We start from the raw sequence: 15,796 nt of genomic DNA on the forward strand, positions 1-15,796 counted from the left end.
CGTGGCTTAAGGTGCCCAAGTCCGGAGATATCCCAGTACCTTAGGATCAGGACATTGGGGGGGGCTACAAAAGTGTTGGGAGGGGTTAGTGCAGGGGGATATAGTGCCATACTGGTCTGGGTCGGTGGGGCCCACTTGGTTTTTTTCCTTGTGTCCCGTCCGGAGATATCCCAGTGCCTGAGCAACAGGACATTGGGAGGTGGGCTGGGGAAGGGGGGCTACAAAAGTGTTGGGGGGTGTTAGTGCAGGGGGGGTTAGTGCCATTCTGGTCTGGGTCGGTTGGGTTCCACATGGTTTTTTTCCTTGTGTCCCATCTGGAGATATCCAAGTGCCTGAGCAACAGGACATGGGGGGGGGGGGCTACAAAAGTGTTGGGGGGTGTTAGTGCCATTCTGGTCTGGGTCGGTGGGGCCCACTTGGTTTTTTCCTTGTGTCCCGCTGGCCCAGTCCAGAGTCCTGGGGTCTGTACTTTACACTATAGTCTATTTTACACCATAGGGGTAGAATATGATTATTGGTTTATTTTTTACACTGAAGGGTTAAATACTCAGTCCCTATTGGCTCATTGCAGGGATCACTTACTGGCCCTCTGGATCCCCCTGCTGGCTGAGTGCCCGGCCATCACCAGGATGTACGAGGAGAACGCCCTTCTCCGAGACCCCATGACGGTCAACTCGCTCATACGGGTGCTGCAGACCTTACAGGATTTCAACATCGTGCTGGAGGGCTCCCTTGTTAAAGGCGTCGACGTTTAACCCTTGTTTGCTTCTGAACCTCTCCGTTGGCCAGGGCACCCCTCGACGCTCGTGGGAACCAAGTGCTTCAGACGCCCCCCCCCCCCTTCCTTTCTAGTCTCAGAACCTTGGGATTTGGTTCCGGATTAAAAGGCACACCCGGAGCGCGCGGAACTCAGTATTGTTGCTCTGGGGGCAACGCTGCAGTGTCATATAGTAAATTTGAATCAGATATTTAGTACAATAGAGTATTTTTCCTGTGGTGTGTGTAAATACTGCTGTAGTTTTTTTTAAGAAGAAGAAGAAAAAAAAAAAATAACATTATAATTACCAGGTGGAATTCCAAGGATTTTTCCCTTTTTTCCGACTGTATTCCAACTCCCAGCATCCTCTGCTCGCCTGTGAGGATCTTGGTAGCTGAGTTACTTGCCCTTTATCTATAAGATGCCTAATGCTTTCCCTTTAGAACATACCCCCCCCCCCATATAATGTACTTGGTATGGCCTAAAGGTAAGCTGCCTGGGACCCTACGAAAGTGATAAAAATACCTCAAAAACCCGGGATTGCTATTTTTCTCCCTAATTTATGTTGTCAGAAACCGCTGAGAGTATTAAGCCGTAGTCTCACGATGGCCGTCTTGTATATTAATATAATATATATATTTTTTGTGAATGTAAAATGCCTAATCCGAGGTCCCCCCCCCCATTGTACTTGATTATTTTATTTAACGTATCAAAAGGTTTAAATGTGCAGCCCCTCCTCCTGCTGGACACTCCCCGCCCATTTCAGGGTGCCGGGAGTTGCAGAGGAGCTGTTGCAAGTGTTTCATCTCAGTGTAACTGCCTATGGGGCTGAGCTGGCTGAAAGGAAGCATCTGATTGGCTGCAGTGGGTTACTATATTTGCACCAAACTGGTCTTCATTGCATTGTGGGATTAAGTTAACTTTGCAACTTTCAATTGGTCTTCATTTCTTATTTTTTATAGTTTCCTAACTGCAGAGCTGCTGAACAAAAGACTAAATCATTAAAAAAAAAATAAAGACCAATTGCAAATTGTCTCATGCTCTATATCATACGAAAATTTCAGTTTAAGATGAACTACCCCTTGTAAGGCTAAGCAGAGACATTCAGTGTCACGTGACCAGGCAGTAAGACGATTGGTCCATTCCTGCCTTTTTCATTGGTTCTAGCGGTGGGGGTTCTAGTTCAACTACAGCTGCAGTTGTCTAAAGGGGAACATAAACCTTTGTATTAATCGGGGGGTTTGAAGCATGCTGGGAGATGTAGTCCAGTATCAGCAGGGTTGGATTCTTAAAGAGACAGTGATGGCTAAAGCTTTTTTACTGGGTCTCTAGGGCCCTGTTATCAGTATTAACTCTCCCCTCTCTGTTCCAGAGGTAACAGCTGTCTGTCTCTGTGTTCTGGAACATCGTAGAACCTCCGGGTTATTACATGCTTGTCTAGCTGAGCATTATGGGTATAGTAGTCCACCAAAGTATTGGCACAATGTACTGTAATATCCATGGTACTGCCTGGTTGGCTGTCGGCTTCTGTGTAAGGGGTGAACTTCCCCTTTAAGAAACACTGCTAGCTTCAGATCGGATCTGTTGGACTGACCCAATCACATTGGGAAGAAGGGGGGTTACACAGGGGGATGTGCACCCCAGTGATCCCATGACCAATGGGCAGAGGCTTAAGCATCTATCGAGTGGCCAATTGCATATAAACTGCTGCTTTGTATTCCCATGGGCGGGAATTATATATTGTTCTCTAATAAAATGACTTGCCCTTTAATCCCCGTTGCAGTATTCTAATTATAGGGCATTTTGCTTTTATTCTGGAGGAGAAGCCCATCCCATTGGCTGTCGGTTACACTGTATCTATAGTTATCCCCACTCGCTTGGATCCGGTACTACTGAGCCCCCCCCCCTTCGTGCATGGCTCCCCCTCAGCCTGAATGAGACCTTGTACTGTTCCTTTAATGACTGCTGGGAATGCGCTGGGAATGATCTCTGATTGGCTGCATTACGAGACACTGTACCTTTAATTATTACTTTGTGCTACTTTTCGAAGGTTCTGTTGTTTGGATCAGCGGCGCCGGAGACTCGTTACATTAAATGCCTTTTGTTGGGGTTTTTCTTTTGGGGGGGGGGGGGGGGGGGGGGGGGGGGCTTGTGTTGAACTACTGAATGCATATCCACTGGGTTTTGCTCTTACTGCAAAGTATTCTGAATAAATGCACTTTAGCTGCACGCCCAGGGCTACGGAGGGGGGGCCCCCTGGAAATGCAGGAGGGGGGGAATGTGACATTATTGGGGTATTTTCTCCCTGCGACCCTCCTGCTGTTGTTTAATGAGCATCGGAATGAACAGTTGTTACTAAGGACTCGTAGCCGGGGCCCCTTCTGATGCTTAGGGGCCAATGCTCTCCGGGCCCCTCCCTAACACTGGCCCTTGGCATTTCCAACATAATGTCTAGGTATTGGGTTTGCTGTAAAACTACCTGCTCTCCGACGTCTGCATCGTGGGCAAAGGCCGGGGCAAGAGTGCCGCCTTGTTGCCCCCTGTGTTGCCTGCCCTGTTGGCTCAAATAAACAGGGGGGAGCAGAGTAGGTTTGCTTTCCTTTTTTCTTACGAAATCCGTTCAATGTAACTGCTTTCCCTCATAATAAAATGTTCTTTTTTTCTTGCTACAAAATCTCTTTGCTCTTTATTTATTTAAAGATTTCTTTAAAGGGGAACTAAAGCCTGTGGTATTCTATTTGTCCTTTTATATGGATATTAGCAGTCACTGAGGGGTTCTGTGCCCATATAAAGCCACAAGGCTGCAGGCTGAGTTATACAGGGAACTCTGAGTATCACTCATGTATTATAAGGGATAATGTACCCCCTACTGTAAATGATAAGGATATTAGCAGTCACTGAGGGGTTCTGTGCCCATATAAAGGCACAAGGCTGCAGGCTGAGTTATACAGGGAACTCTGAGTATCACTCATGTATTATAAGGGATAATGTACCCCCTACTGTAAATGATAAGGATATTAGCAGTCACTGAGGGGTTCTGGGCCCATATAAAGGCACAAGGCTGCCGGCTGAGTTATACAGGGAACTCTGAGTATCACTCATGTATTATAAGGGATAATGTACCCCCTACTGTAAATGATAAGGATATTAGCAGTCACTGAGGGGTTCTGTGCCCATATAAAGGCACAAGGCTGCAGGCTGAGTTATACAGGGAACTCTGAGTATCACTCATGTATTATAAGGGATAATGTACCCCTACTGTAAACGATAAGGATATTAGCAGTCACTGAGGGGTTCTGTGCCCCCCCATATAAAGGCACAAGGCTGCAGGCTGAGTTATACAGGGAACTCTGAGTATCACTCATGTATTATAAGGGATAATGTACCCCCTACTGTAAATGATAAGGATATTAGCAGTCACTGAGGGGTTCTGTGCCCATATAAAGGCACAAGGCTGCAGGCTGAGTTATACAGGGAACTCTGAGTATCACTCATGTATTATAAGGGATAATGTACCCCCTACTGTAAACGATAAGGATATTAGCAGTCACTGAGGGGTTCTGTGCCCCCCATATAAAGGCACAAGGCTGCAGGCTGAGTTATACAGGGAACTCTGAGTATCACTCATGTATTATAAGGGATAATGTACCCCCTACTGTAAATGATAAGGATATTAGCAGTCACTGAGGGGTTCTGTGCCCCCATATAAAGGCACAAGGCTGCAGGCTGAGTTATACAGGGAACTCTGAGTATCACTCATGTATTATAAGGGATAATGTACCCCCTACTGTAAATGATAAGGATATTAGCAGTCACTGAGGGGTTCTGTGCCCCCCATATAAAGGCACAAGGCTGCAGGCTGAGTTATACAGGGAACTCTGAGTATCACTCATGTATTATAAGGGATAATGTACCCCCTACTGTAAATGATAAGGATATTAGCAGTCACTGAGGGGTTCTGTGCCCATATAAAGGCACAAGGCTGCAGGCTGAGTTATACAGGGAACTCTGAGTATCACTCATGTATTATAAGGGATACTATACTCCCCTGAGTGCAGGTATCAGGGAGGAGGGGACGGGGCAGTGTTGGGCACCTGAATACTCACAGTAAATCTCATTGCTCACAAGGAATCCAAGGAATGCGCCGCGTATCCGATTACCTGCAGGTCCTTTCATCCGCTCTCAAGGCGCAGTCACTCGCTTCCTTTTCACATTCTGCAAAACAAATAAAGTCTGAGATACAGAAACATCACCGGCGTCTGCAGTGGGAAAATCTGTGACCCCCCCCCCCAGAAAGTACATGGCGCAGCCCAGCAGAATCCCACCTATTGGGCATTACAGGGGCTGTTCACCTGTGATATTCTAAAAACAATTTGCAATTAGTCTTCATTTTTTTATTGTTTGCGTTTTTTTAGTTATTGAGCTTTTTATTCAGCAGCTCTCTAGTTTGCAGTATTTGCAATCTGGTTGCTATGGTCTTAGATACCCTAGCAACCGTGCATTGATTTGAATGAGATACTGGAATATAAATAGGAGGTCGCCTGAATAGAAAGAGGGGTAACAAAAACTCGCAATAACAATACCTTTGTACCCCTACAGAGCAATTTGACTTGATGATGGGGTCAGTGACCCCCCATTTGAAAACTGGAGTCAGAAGAGTAAAGCAAATAACTCAAAAACTATAAAAAGAAAAAAATGAAGACCAATTGAAAAGTTGCTTAGAATTGGCCATTCTATAACATACTAAAAGTTAACTTAACCCTTTAAGAACTATGGGAGGCAGTGCCATCTTGGGAACTGGCTTGTATATGTTCATGTCAGGTAAGGAGGGGCAGCTTTGGGCAATTTGCCCCAAACCATGGGCAAAGCAGTATTGGCTGGTGGGCCGGTGGCCTAAAGCCCAGTCTTTGAACCATGGGCCAGCAGGTGTTGCTAGGCTACAACTCCCAGCATGTCCTGCTTCTTGATTATTGGTTGAAGAATGCTGAGTGTTGTAGTTCAGCCACATCCCCGGGCTAGAGGTTACAGAGCAGGGCCCTATAGAGATGCACTGGGTATAGTATTAGTATCAGGGCAGATTAGGAGGGGCAGTTGCACTCCCTGGGCCCCTGGTAGTTGCCCCACTGGGCATTTAGCCTTGGGCACATTACATTGGCTGAGTACACAGCAAATAGCCAACCTGTGGCCCTCCAGTTGTTGTCAGACTGCAACTCTCAACCTCATCAGAATGGGACCCCAGACTTCCTGCTCCTGAACTACAGTTCCCAGCATCCTCCCCAGACAGCCTCTCCGCTGAGAAGTTACTACTCATTCTGGGAGTTGTAAGATGTAGGACACGGTGAAGTTGGTTTGACCCAATTAGAGACAAAACAAACAACAGCTGTCAGTGTGTATCTATGGGAAGCTCCATTGTTTCCTATAGCTGTGAAATCTCCCTCCGCCGCCATCTGCTTGACCCAGTCCGGCAAGCGACCAATCACAGCCTGTAAATCCCTTCCACTCCAGCCTTGGCGCCTATCACCGTCATTGTTGTGAGTCTTTGAGCTCCTTTGCCACGCCCCCTTGTTGTTTGGAAGCCCCGGTTGCCATGGTTGTGATCGCCCCGCCCCTCTTTTGATTTTTCCCGCCCGGACCTTCTTCCAAATAAGGCGAGTGGAGACGCGGGAAGGGTGACGTCAGGGCGCCCATGCAAATGAGTTTGATTGAGTAGAACAAGAGCGTGGGAATGGCGCCTGCGCAGTGCGGCTGTGAGTGTGGCGCTGGCCCCTGAGCGCTGGCCCCTGGGAGTGCGATTTGGTACCTGCGACTGTGCCGAGTGTCCTGCGACTTGGGTTCCGAGGTAAGAAAGCGACTGGCAGCCCTGACACTGCCCCCTGTGCCTGCGGGGAACTTCCCGGCACTTTGCGGCTCCGACACCCCGTTACACGGCCCCATTGTTACTCTCTGTTACTTTGTATCCCCAACCGCACGGCTGTGGGGCTGCTCCTATGGGGCTACTATGGGCTACTATGGGCTACTATGGGGCTACTATGGGCTCCTATGGGGCTACTATGGGGGCTGCAGGGCCGGGGCTGCTGGGGGGAGTAACATACGGGCTGGGGGGCCCCGGTGTCTCTGTAGCGGGGTGAGTGGCACTAGCTTGGCGCCGCCAGCGAGGCCATGTGGCTGCTCCGGGGGGGCTGGTCCCTCCAGCCTGTGGGGTATGGGGGGGGGGGCTGGTCCCTCCAGCCTGTGGGGTATGGGGGGACAGGGTGCCCTCCAGCCTGTGGGGTATGGGGGGGACAGGGTGCCCTCCAGCCTGTGGGGTATGGGGGGGGCTGGTCCCTCCAGCCTGTGGGGTATGGGGGGGGCTGGTCCCTCCAGCCTGTGGGGTATGGGGGGACAGGGTGCCCTCCAGCCTGTGGGGTATGGGGGGGACAGGGTGCCCTCCAGCCTGTGGGGTATGGGGGGGACAGGGTGCCCTCCAGCCTGTGGGGTATGGGGGGGAGACGGGGTGCCCTCCAGCCTGTGGGGTATGGGGGGGACGGGGTGCCCTCCAGCCTGTGGGGTATGGGGGGGACGGGGTGCCCTCCAGCCTGTGGGGTATGGGGGGGACGGGGTGCCCTCCAGCCTGTGGGGTATGGGGGGGACGGGGTGCCCTCCAGCCTGTGGGTATGGGGGGGACGGGGTGCCCTCCAGCCTGTGGGGATGGGGGGGACGGGGTGCCCTCCAGCCTGTGGGGTATGGGGGGGCGGGGTGCCTCCACCTTGGGTATGGGGGACGGGTGCCCTCCCAGCCTGTGGGGTATGGGGGGGACGGGGGTGCCCTCCAGCCTGTGGGGTATGGGGGGGACGGGGTGCCCTCCAGCCTGTGGGGTATGGGGGGGGACGGGGTGCCCTCCAGCCTGTGGGGTATGGGGGGGGACGGGGGTGCCCCCCAGCCTGTGGGTATGGGGGGGGAACGGGGTGCCCTCCAGCCTGTGGGGTATGGGGGGGACGGGGTGCCCTCCAGCCTGTGGGGTATGGGGGGGGGCTGGTCCCTCCAGCCTGTGGGGTATGGGGGGGGGGCTGTCCCTCCAGCCTGTGGGGTATGGGGGGGGGGCTGGTCCCTCCAGCCCTGTGGGGTATGGGGGGGGGGCTGGTCCCTCCAGCCTGTGGGGGTATGGGGGGGGACAGGGTGCCCTCCAGCCTGTGGGGTATGGGGGTGACGGGGTGCCTCCAGCCTGTGGGGTATGGGGGGGACGGGGTCCCTTCCAGCGGGGTATGGGGGTGACAGGGTGCCCTCCAGCCTGTGGGGTATGGGGGGGACAGGGTGCCCTCCAGCCTGTGGGGTATGGGGGGGACAGGGTGCCCTCCAGCCTGTGGGGTATGGGGGGGACAGGGTGCCCTCCAGCCTGTGGGGTATGGGGGGGACAGGGTGCCCTCCAGCCTGTGGGGTATGGGGGGGACAGGGTGCCCTCCAGCCTGTGGGGTATGGGGGGGACAGGGTGCCCTCCAGCCTGTGGGGTATGGGGGGGACAGGGTGCCCTCCAGCCTGTGGGGCATGGGGGGACAGGGTGCCCTCCAGCCTGTGGGGCATGGGGGGGACAGGGTGCCCTCCAGCCTGTGGGGCATGGGGGGGACAGGGTGCCCTCCAGCCTGTGGGGCATGGGGGGGACAGGGTGCCCTCCAGCCTGTGGGGCATGGGGGGGACAGGGTGCCCTCCAGCCTGTGGGGTATGGGGGGGACAGGGTGCCCTCCAGCCTGTGGGGTATGGGGGGGACAGGGTGCCCTCCAGCCTGTGGGGTATGGGGGGGACAGGGTGCCCAGCCCTATAGTTACCTGGGTGGTACCTGTGGCATCACAGAGGGCATTGGAGCTGTGTATGTGCCCAGCGCTGATCAGCTCGGTGTCGCTTAGTGACGGGCCCGTTTGCGCCACTAGTGATACAGTGAGTGTTGGGCTTTTTGTGGCGCTTGTGTCCCATACAGAGTGCCGGGCACTAGTGTAATTGCACGACTGTCACGTACCGACACCCGGCTGTGACATTAACCCCCCGGTGTGCGGGCTGGACGTGCAGCGCTATTAGTAGCAGTCTGTGCGTCTGTAGCGCTAGTGTGTAGCCCTGTGCGTCTGTAGCGCTAGTGTGCAGCCCTCTGCGTCTGTAGCGCTAGTGTGCAGCCCTGTGCGTCTGTAGCGCCAGTTGTTGGCGCAATGTACGACACTCATGCTGCCGATCTGGGGGTTCGGGCTGGGAGACCGCATGTAGGAGGGGGAGGGGTGTTTTGGCTGGGGGGGGGGGGGAGGAAGCTGCACGTAGACACAACACCCCCCCCCCCCCCCCCATGCCCCTATAGCCCCGCCCACCGCAGGGTATGTTACTGGGGCAGATTCACTACCGGATTTGTTTAGTTCTATGTTTGGTCCCTGGCAACTCCATCGGATTTATCTGCTTATTCCCCCGGGGGCAAAGGTGAGTGGGAGCATGGGGCAACTGATGCCTTTTTTTGGGGGGGGGGTAACAGTAACTCAGAGAAGTGCTCTTATCCGGGGCAGTTTGTGCCTCTTATCTAGAAGTGGCCCAGTAAGATTGGGGTGCTGGGGGGCTCTTATTTCTATAGGGGGGTCATGTCTAATGTTATTGTATTGCCCATTGGCCCCCCAGTGATAGTAACTGGCCTAGTTATGGGCTGGCAACCTGTTACTGAGACTGGATAGATCCCTGCTGATCTGAGTGCACTTTATTGGGCATTGCTTGTACAGACCCCCATTAAAGGGGAAATTAACCCATGCATGAGTTTTGGCTGAGGGACACAGTTGTGATAGTTCCCTTCTTTGAGACTAGAGAATTCTGGGTAAATGGATTAGCAGTGCATCATGGGTACACACTCACCAAAGGTTTGAATTCAAAGTTGTATAGAGTTTCCCTGCCAGGACCTTTCAGTGGCCATTTGTCCTGCGGGTGGTGCTGTTGCCTTTGATTCAGTTATTTCTTTTGGGAAAGTGACCATCTTAGAATGGCTGCTCTGGGGACCCCGGGGGGTCAGGCGCTAATACAGAGTGGGCTTGTCCTCTTCAGCCATCTGATCAGAGTGCTCGATGGCCCCCTGGCTTCCTCCATGCCCTCAAATCATACAGGCGGGTCAGCTGGCTCCTCGTACTATTGGCCCTTGTGTATAGGGACCTCAGATTGTAAGCTCACTGGGGCAGGGACTGATGGGAATGGGATAGGGACCTTAGATTGTAAGCTCACTGGGGCAGGGACTGATGGGAATGGGATAGGGACCTTAGATTGTAAGCTCACTGGGGCAGGGACTGATGGGAATGGGATAGGGACCTTAGATTGTAAGCTCACTGGGGCAGGGGCTGATGGGAATGGGATAGGGACCTTAGATTGTAAGCTCACTGGGGCAGGGGCTGATGGGAATGGGATAGGGACCTTAGATTGTAAGCTCACTGGGGCAGGGGCTGATGGGAATGGGATAGGGACCTTAGATTGTAAGCTCACTGGGGCAGGGACTGATGGGAATGGGATAGGGGCCTTAGATTGTAAGCTGACTGGGGCAGGGGCTGATGGGAATGGGATAGGGACCTTAGATTGTAAGCTCACTGTGGCAGGGGCTGATGGGAATGGGATAGGGACCTTAGATTGTAAGCTCACTGGGGCAGGGACTGATGGGAATGGGATAGGGACCTTAGATTGTAAGCTCACTGGGGCAGGGACTGATGGGAATGGGATAGGGACCTTAGATTGTAAGCTCACTAGGGCAGGGACTGATGGGAATGTGATAGGGACCTTAGATTGTAAGCTCACTGGGGCAGGGACTGATGGGAATGTGATAGGGACCTTAGATTGTAAGCTCACTGGGGCAGGGACTGATGGGAATGGGATAGGGACCTTAGATTGTAAGCTCACTGGGGCAGGGGCTGATGGGAATGGGATAGGGACCTTAGATTGTAAGCTCACTGGGGCAGGGGCTGATGGGAATGGGATAGGGACCTTAGATTGTAAGCTCACTGGGGCAGGGACTGATGGGAATGGGATAGGGACCTTAGATTGTAAGCTCACTGGGGCAGGGGCTGATGGGAAGGCTGTTTGCGGGTCCTTAACCTTTGTTAATACTTCCCATCTCCATAAATAAATGTTTCCACCAACAGGAATAACCTGACCATAGAGTGCCTTGTATGTTATAGAATGTCTAATGGTTCGTAATATTTTAATTGGTCTTCATTTTTTTGCCCCTTCTATTTTTCTGGCTTCGAATGGGAGGGGGGGGGGGGGTAACTGTGACCCCGGCAACCAAAAATGTTTGCTTTGTGCTACAGATCAGTTATTGTTGCTTTTTATGACTTCTTTCTGTTCCTCTTATATTCATGTTGTTGTCTGTTGCTTAAACCACTGCTTGGTCGCTAGGGTAAATTGGGCCCTAGCAACCAGATAGTGGCTTAAAAACCATACAAAAATGAAGGCTAATTGTGTAAAAATGTTGCTATGATGAGCTTCCCCTTTATTAATTTTTCCTATTAAAGGGGTATTCCCCCACCAACCCCCCAAAAAGATAAATATCCTTTGGTACAAAACTGCTAGCAGTAGGAATGTGATTGATACAATGTGATTGATACAATGTGATTGATACAATGTGATTGATACAATGTGATACAGTGTGATTGATACAATGTGATACAATGTGATAGAATAGAACAAAGTGGGATCGGTCTGTGTCCCCCTTTGAAAGTGATTGTATGTTTTGTCTTTTGCCCCATCTGGGGCATTCACTTCCCGCCCCCCCTGACCCGTTTGCTCTCCCCTCTGTATCACGGCAGCTGCCTGCACTATTCTGTAAGAGAAGATGATTGGGTTCTACAAGCCCAAGACCTACCGGAGCTCCCGGGGCTGCTGCATCTGCAAAGCCAAATCCTCCAGCTCCCGATTCACCGACAGTCGGCGCTACGAGGGCGACTTCCAGAGCTGTTTTGGGTAAGTACCTGTGTGTGCCAGCAGGGGGAGCTGTGTATCCTCCCACAACTGCAGCGCAACGAGAGGGATTATATCCACCTACCTGCTGAGGGGTCTTTCTCTTACCCTGGAACATGAGCCCCCCCCCCATGTGAAACACTAACGCTGCCTCTTCTTCTATTAGGATTCATGAAAGCCGCACGGGGGATATCTGTAATGCTTGTGTCCTGCTGGTGAAAAGATGGAAGAAACTCCCCAATGGGTCCAAGAAGAACTGGAATCATGTACGTCAGTTACACACATTAACCAACATTCCCTCTCTGTATATTTGTATTTATACATATGGGTAGGAGGTGCCATAGTGTTTCCCTTAGACAGTACAGTATGGGGGTACAGCTTATTGTGTGCCCAGAACATTCCTTCTCTGTATATTTGTATTTATACATATGGGTAGGGGGTGCCATAGTGTTTCCCTTAGACAGTACAGTATGGGGGTACAGCTTATTGTGTGCCCAGAACATTCCTTCTCTGTATATTTGTATTTATACATATGGGTAGGGGGTGCCATAGTGTTTCCCTTAGACAGTACAGTATGGGGGTACAGCTTATTGTGTGCCCAGAACATTCCTTCTCTGTATATTTGTATTTATACATATGGGTAGGGGGTGCCATAGTGTTTCCCTTAGACAGTACAGTATGGGGGTACAGCTTATTGTGTGCCCAGAACATTCCTTCTCTGTATATTTGTATTTATACATATGGGTAGGGGGTGCCATAGTGTTTCCCTTAGACAGTACAGTATGGGGGTACAGCTTATTGTGTGCCCAGAACATTCCTTCTCTGTATATTTGTATTTATACATATGGGTAGGGGGTGCCATAGTGTTTCCCTTAGACAGTACAGTATGGGGGTACAGCTTATTGTGTGCCCAGAACATTCCCTCTCTGTATATTTGTATTTATACATATGGGTAGGGGGTGCCATAGTGTTTCCCTTAGACAGTACAGTATGGGGGTACAGCTTATTGTGTGCCCAGAACATTCCTTCTCTGTATAATTCTAGTTTGTATTCACAGGTGGTCGATGCCCGGGGAGGGCCGAATCTAAAAGCGATGCGGGTGCGACCCAAAAAGATCCGACCCTTTGCTTCTCGGAGACTGCAGAACAAGCAGGGGGCAGAGCTGAAGAGCAGTCTGTGTAAGTAGGGACCCCCCATAACTTGAGTTATGTTGCAAAGTGGTGTTTCTCCGTCTGACCTTCCCCTTTATGCCTAATGCAGATTCCGGAGCCCACAGCACTGCATCCAGCGCCTCCCCAGAGCATTCCTCCTCCTGCAGCAATCACTCCGATACCGACACCGACACGGAGCTGAGGGCTGCACCCAGCACCCACTCCGGCTTCTCCTTCCTAGACCCCACCTACTGGAAAAGGTGAGTTTTGGGGATGCATTCTACCCGATCGCCACTAGATGGAGCGCCTCAACTGTCATTTACCTTTTAAAGGGGAACTACAAGTTTTTAATCTTCTCGCTGCAGGCAGAAGGTGTGCTGTGGGATCGTCTATGAAGGCCGCTACGGGGAGTTGCTCATCGACGCTCAGCTCTTCAAACCCTGCTGCTCCAATAAGAAGCCGGAGACCCAACAAACGGAGCCCGTGGACCCCCAGCAGCTCAGACCGACATAAAGGAGAATTTGTGTTTCTTGGGGGGGTGAGGGCTTTGGGGCCCATCTGCCAAAGAACTCGCTGCAATTTATTATTTTTCCCCCTGTCGATGCCAGTTTCCTACTGTATGTAGATATATAATATATTTAACGTATATATTATGGCTCTTACCCGCCCTGGGGGGGGGCAGCAAGAGATTTGCCCGTGGGTGATACGGTTTTTTCCTTTCCTCGTACTGACTAGATGAGCGGACTCGTGTACATAAGCTATGGGCTAGTATTTTTTATATTGTATGTGTATAATACTGACGCCGAGGCCACTATTTTTATTTGTAACTGAAGTCTATGCATTTCTATGAGAGTATTTTTGTGGGTGTAAATATGACATTTCCTTTGTGCCGCCAGTTTGTTTTTTGAGGCGGAGTCTCCTCCGTGCCTGTTTCTTTAACTATGCAGTAAAGCATTAGTTGGGGGGGTCACTATCATTAAGTTCCCTGTAGGGGGCAGCAGTGAGTCTGATTGCTATTGGATTTAATCCCTTCCTTCCACCCCTTAAGGGGTCACTGTGAGACTTGGCACAAGAGCAATCTTCCCTCCTGGTAGGTGGAGCCAAGCTAATTACAGATGCAGGAACGTGCTCCAATCAGAATCCTACATTTGGGTACTATGTGCCCTTCCTGCCTGTATATAGGGGGATTACTGGGCAGGTTTGTCTTGCATCAGAAGGGCAGCTATAATGGGGTATTGGGGGACTTAAATGCCCCCTGCTCTGTTCTGTAAAGGGGGAGACGGGGCAATGAACCCCAAGTTTCATTAAAGGGTCTTCTTGTCCCTTTTACTATAATGTATTTATATTCTAAGCCTTTTTTTAATTGGTCTTCACTCTATATGGGTTTTTAATTATTTACCCTTGCTTTCCAGTAGCTGCCCAGTTTGGCATTGCTGCAGCCATGGGGTTGCTAGGGTCCAGTTAGCCCTAGCACCCAGGCAGTGGGTTGAATAAAATACTAAAAATGAATGAACCCCCCATCTGCTGGGGTTATTAACTGCCCCCTTGGATGTTGTAAAGAGAAGACCAATTGAAAAGACGCTTAGCATAGGGCATTCTGTAACATACTAGATATTAAACTGAACTGGCCCTGGGGGGGGGGGGGGGGGGGGGGGGTAGGGTTTAACTGTTTGTTGCCCAGAGGGGTTCATGGCAGCCATGTTGTTCCTCGCTATGCAGAGGGCACCGCTCAGACTTGGCGAAAGGGGAGGAGTCTCTGCCAAATGAAGAAGCTTCGTTAAGGTTTATCGGAATCTAATTTATACTTGTTCCATTCCCTTTATCCTCCTCGTTACGGTTCGGCTCATCGTGTTTCGGCAGCTAAATAGGACTTTCCGGATCCTGGGAAGCCCGGGAATTGTTTCGGGGGGGGGGGGGGGGTAGTGTGTGACCCCCCTGAATCTTTTTTTTTTTTTTTAACCTGTTGATCTCCGTGTGAGATTTCCGACGCTCATGTTTATACATGGATTTTTTTATCATGAAGATTTTGTAGTTTCTGTATAAGGAATATTATTCTTCCTACAATAAACTTTATATATATATATATATCTGTGTGTTTGTGTTCGGGGCTGCCAGCAGGGGGCGGTGTTTGCACTCAGTGTTGCTGATAGGCCTGGATTTGCCCAATGAGCACCGTCGCCTACAGCTTGGGCCTTGTGCAACTGAATAAACCTCCCCTGTAGGGGATTTCTGTGGTTCTTGCTTTTGTAAATAACTTACACCCCACCTGGTAAAACATAGTCTCCGAGGAGCCGTCCAGCTGTGTCCCCGAGGGCCCGTCCCACGCTGATTCCTGGCCCGTACTTTATCTGAATGTTTTCTCTCCAAACCGAGGTGGAAGGGGGAATATACTCATTGGTGGATCTGTGAGCGAGTATGGAAAGGGTTAAAGGGAAAAGTAGGTCGGGGCATTCACACTACAGCGGGGAATCTGTGGCTCGGGAACTGATAACAATGGAGCTTTATGCAGGGCAGAAACTGCCAACAGTATATAAAGCCACTTACCCCTATGGAGCCCCCTGAGTTTGCCCATAGCCTTAATATGAGATACCATAAAACTATGGCACATAGGGATTCCCCTGTACTAAGCACAATTCAGCAGGAACAGCCCCCTAAGTTTGCCCATAGCCTGTACAGAGAGATACCATAAAACTATGGCACATAGGGATTCCCCTGTACTAAGCACAATTCAGCAGGAACAGCCCCCTAAGTTTGCTCATAGCCTGTACAGAGAGAAACCATAAAATTATGGCACATAGGGATTCCCTGTACTAAGCGAATTCAGCAGGAACAGCCCCCTACGTTTGCCCATAGCCTGTACAGAGGATACCATAAAACTATGGCACATAGGGATTCCCCAGTACTAAGCACAATTCAGCAGGAACAGCCCCCTACGTTTTGCCCATAGCCTGTACAG

At 51.0% G+C, this 15,796-nt stretch overlaps 2 protein-coding genes across 6 annotated transcripts in view; both read left to right on the plus strand.

Annotated features, from left to right (window-relative positions):
- The window catches only part of dennd5b (DENN/MADD domain containing 5B), a 63,435-nt gene extending 60,009 nt beyond the window's left edge, over positions 1 to 3,426 (plus strand). For 3 of the 4 annotated variants that reach the window (XM_031897714.1, XM_031897715.1, XM_031897716.1), the window contains one exon: positions 572 to 3,426. In XM_031897714.1, the coding sequence (XP_031753574.1) occupies positions 572 to 755 (184 nt within the window). In that variant the 3' untranslated portion in view covers positions 756 to 3,426. 4 annotated transcript variants of the gene reach the window in all.
- Positions 3,427 to 6,435: 3,009 nt separating this feature from the next.
- sinhcaf (SIN3-HDAC complex associated factor) lies at positions 6,436 to 14,921 on the plus strand. 2 transcript variants are annotated; one of them, XM_002941602.5, is made up of 6 exons: positions 6,436 to 6,596; positions 11,539 to 11,692; positions 11,856 to 11,955; positions 12,747 to 12,867; positions 12,950 to 13,100; positions 13,206 to 14,921. In XM_002941602.5, exons 2-6 carry the CDS (start codon positions 11,565 to 11,567, stop codon positions 13,351 to 13,353), a joined length of 648 nt encoding a protein of 215 aa, XP_002941648.1. In that variant the 5' UTR covers positions 6,436 to 6,596; positions 11,539 to 11,564; the 3' UTR covers positions 13,354 to 14,921. The 2 variants fall into 2 exon arrangements, with proteins under 2 accessions (XP_002941648.1, XP_004912509.1); XM_004912452.4 differs by lacking the exon at positions 6,436 to 6,596 and adding an exon at positions 9,084 to 9,187.
- The last annotated feature ends 875 nt before the right edge of the window (positions 14,922 to 15,796 follow it).

The sequence above is a fragment of the Xenopus tropicalis genome, chromosome 3 (assembly GCF_000004195.4).
Source record: "Xenopus tropicalis strain Nigerian chromosome 3, UCB_Xtro_10.0, whole genome shotgun sequence".
NCBI lineage: Eukaryota > Metazoa > Chordata > Amphibia > Anura > Pipidae > Xenopus > Xenopus tropicalis.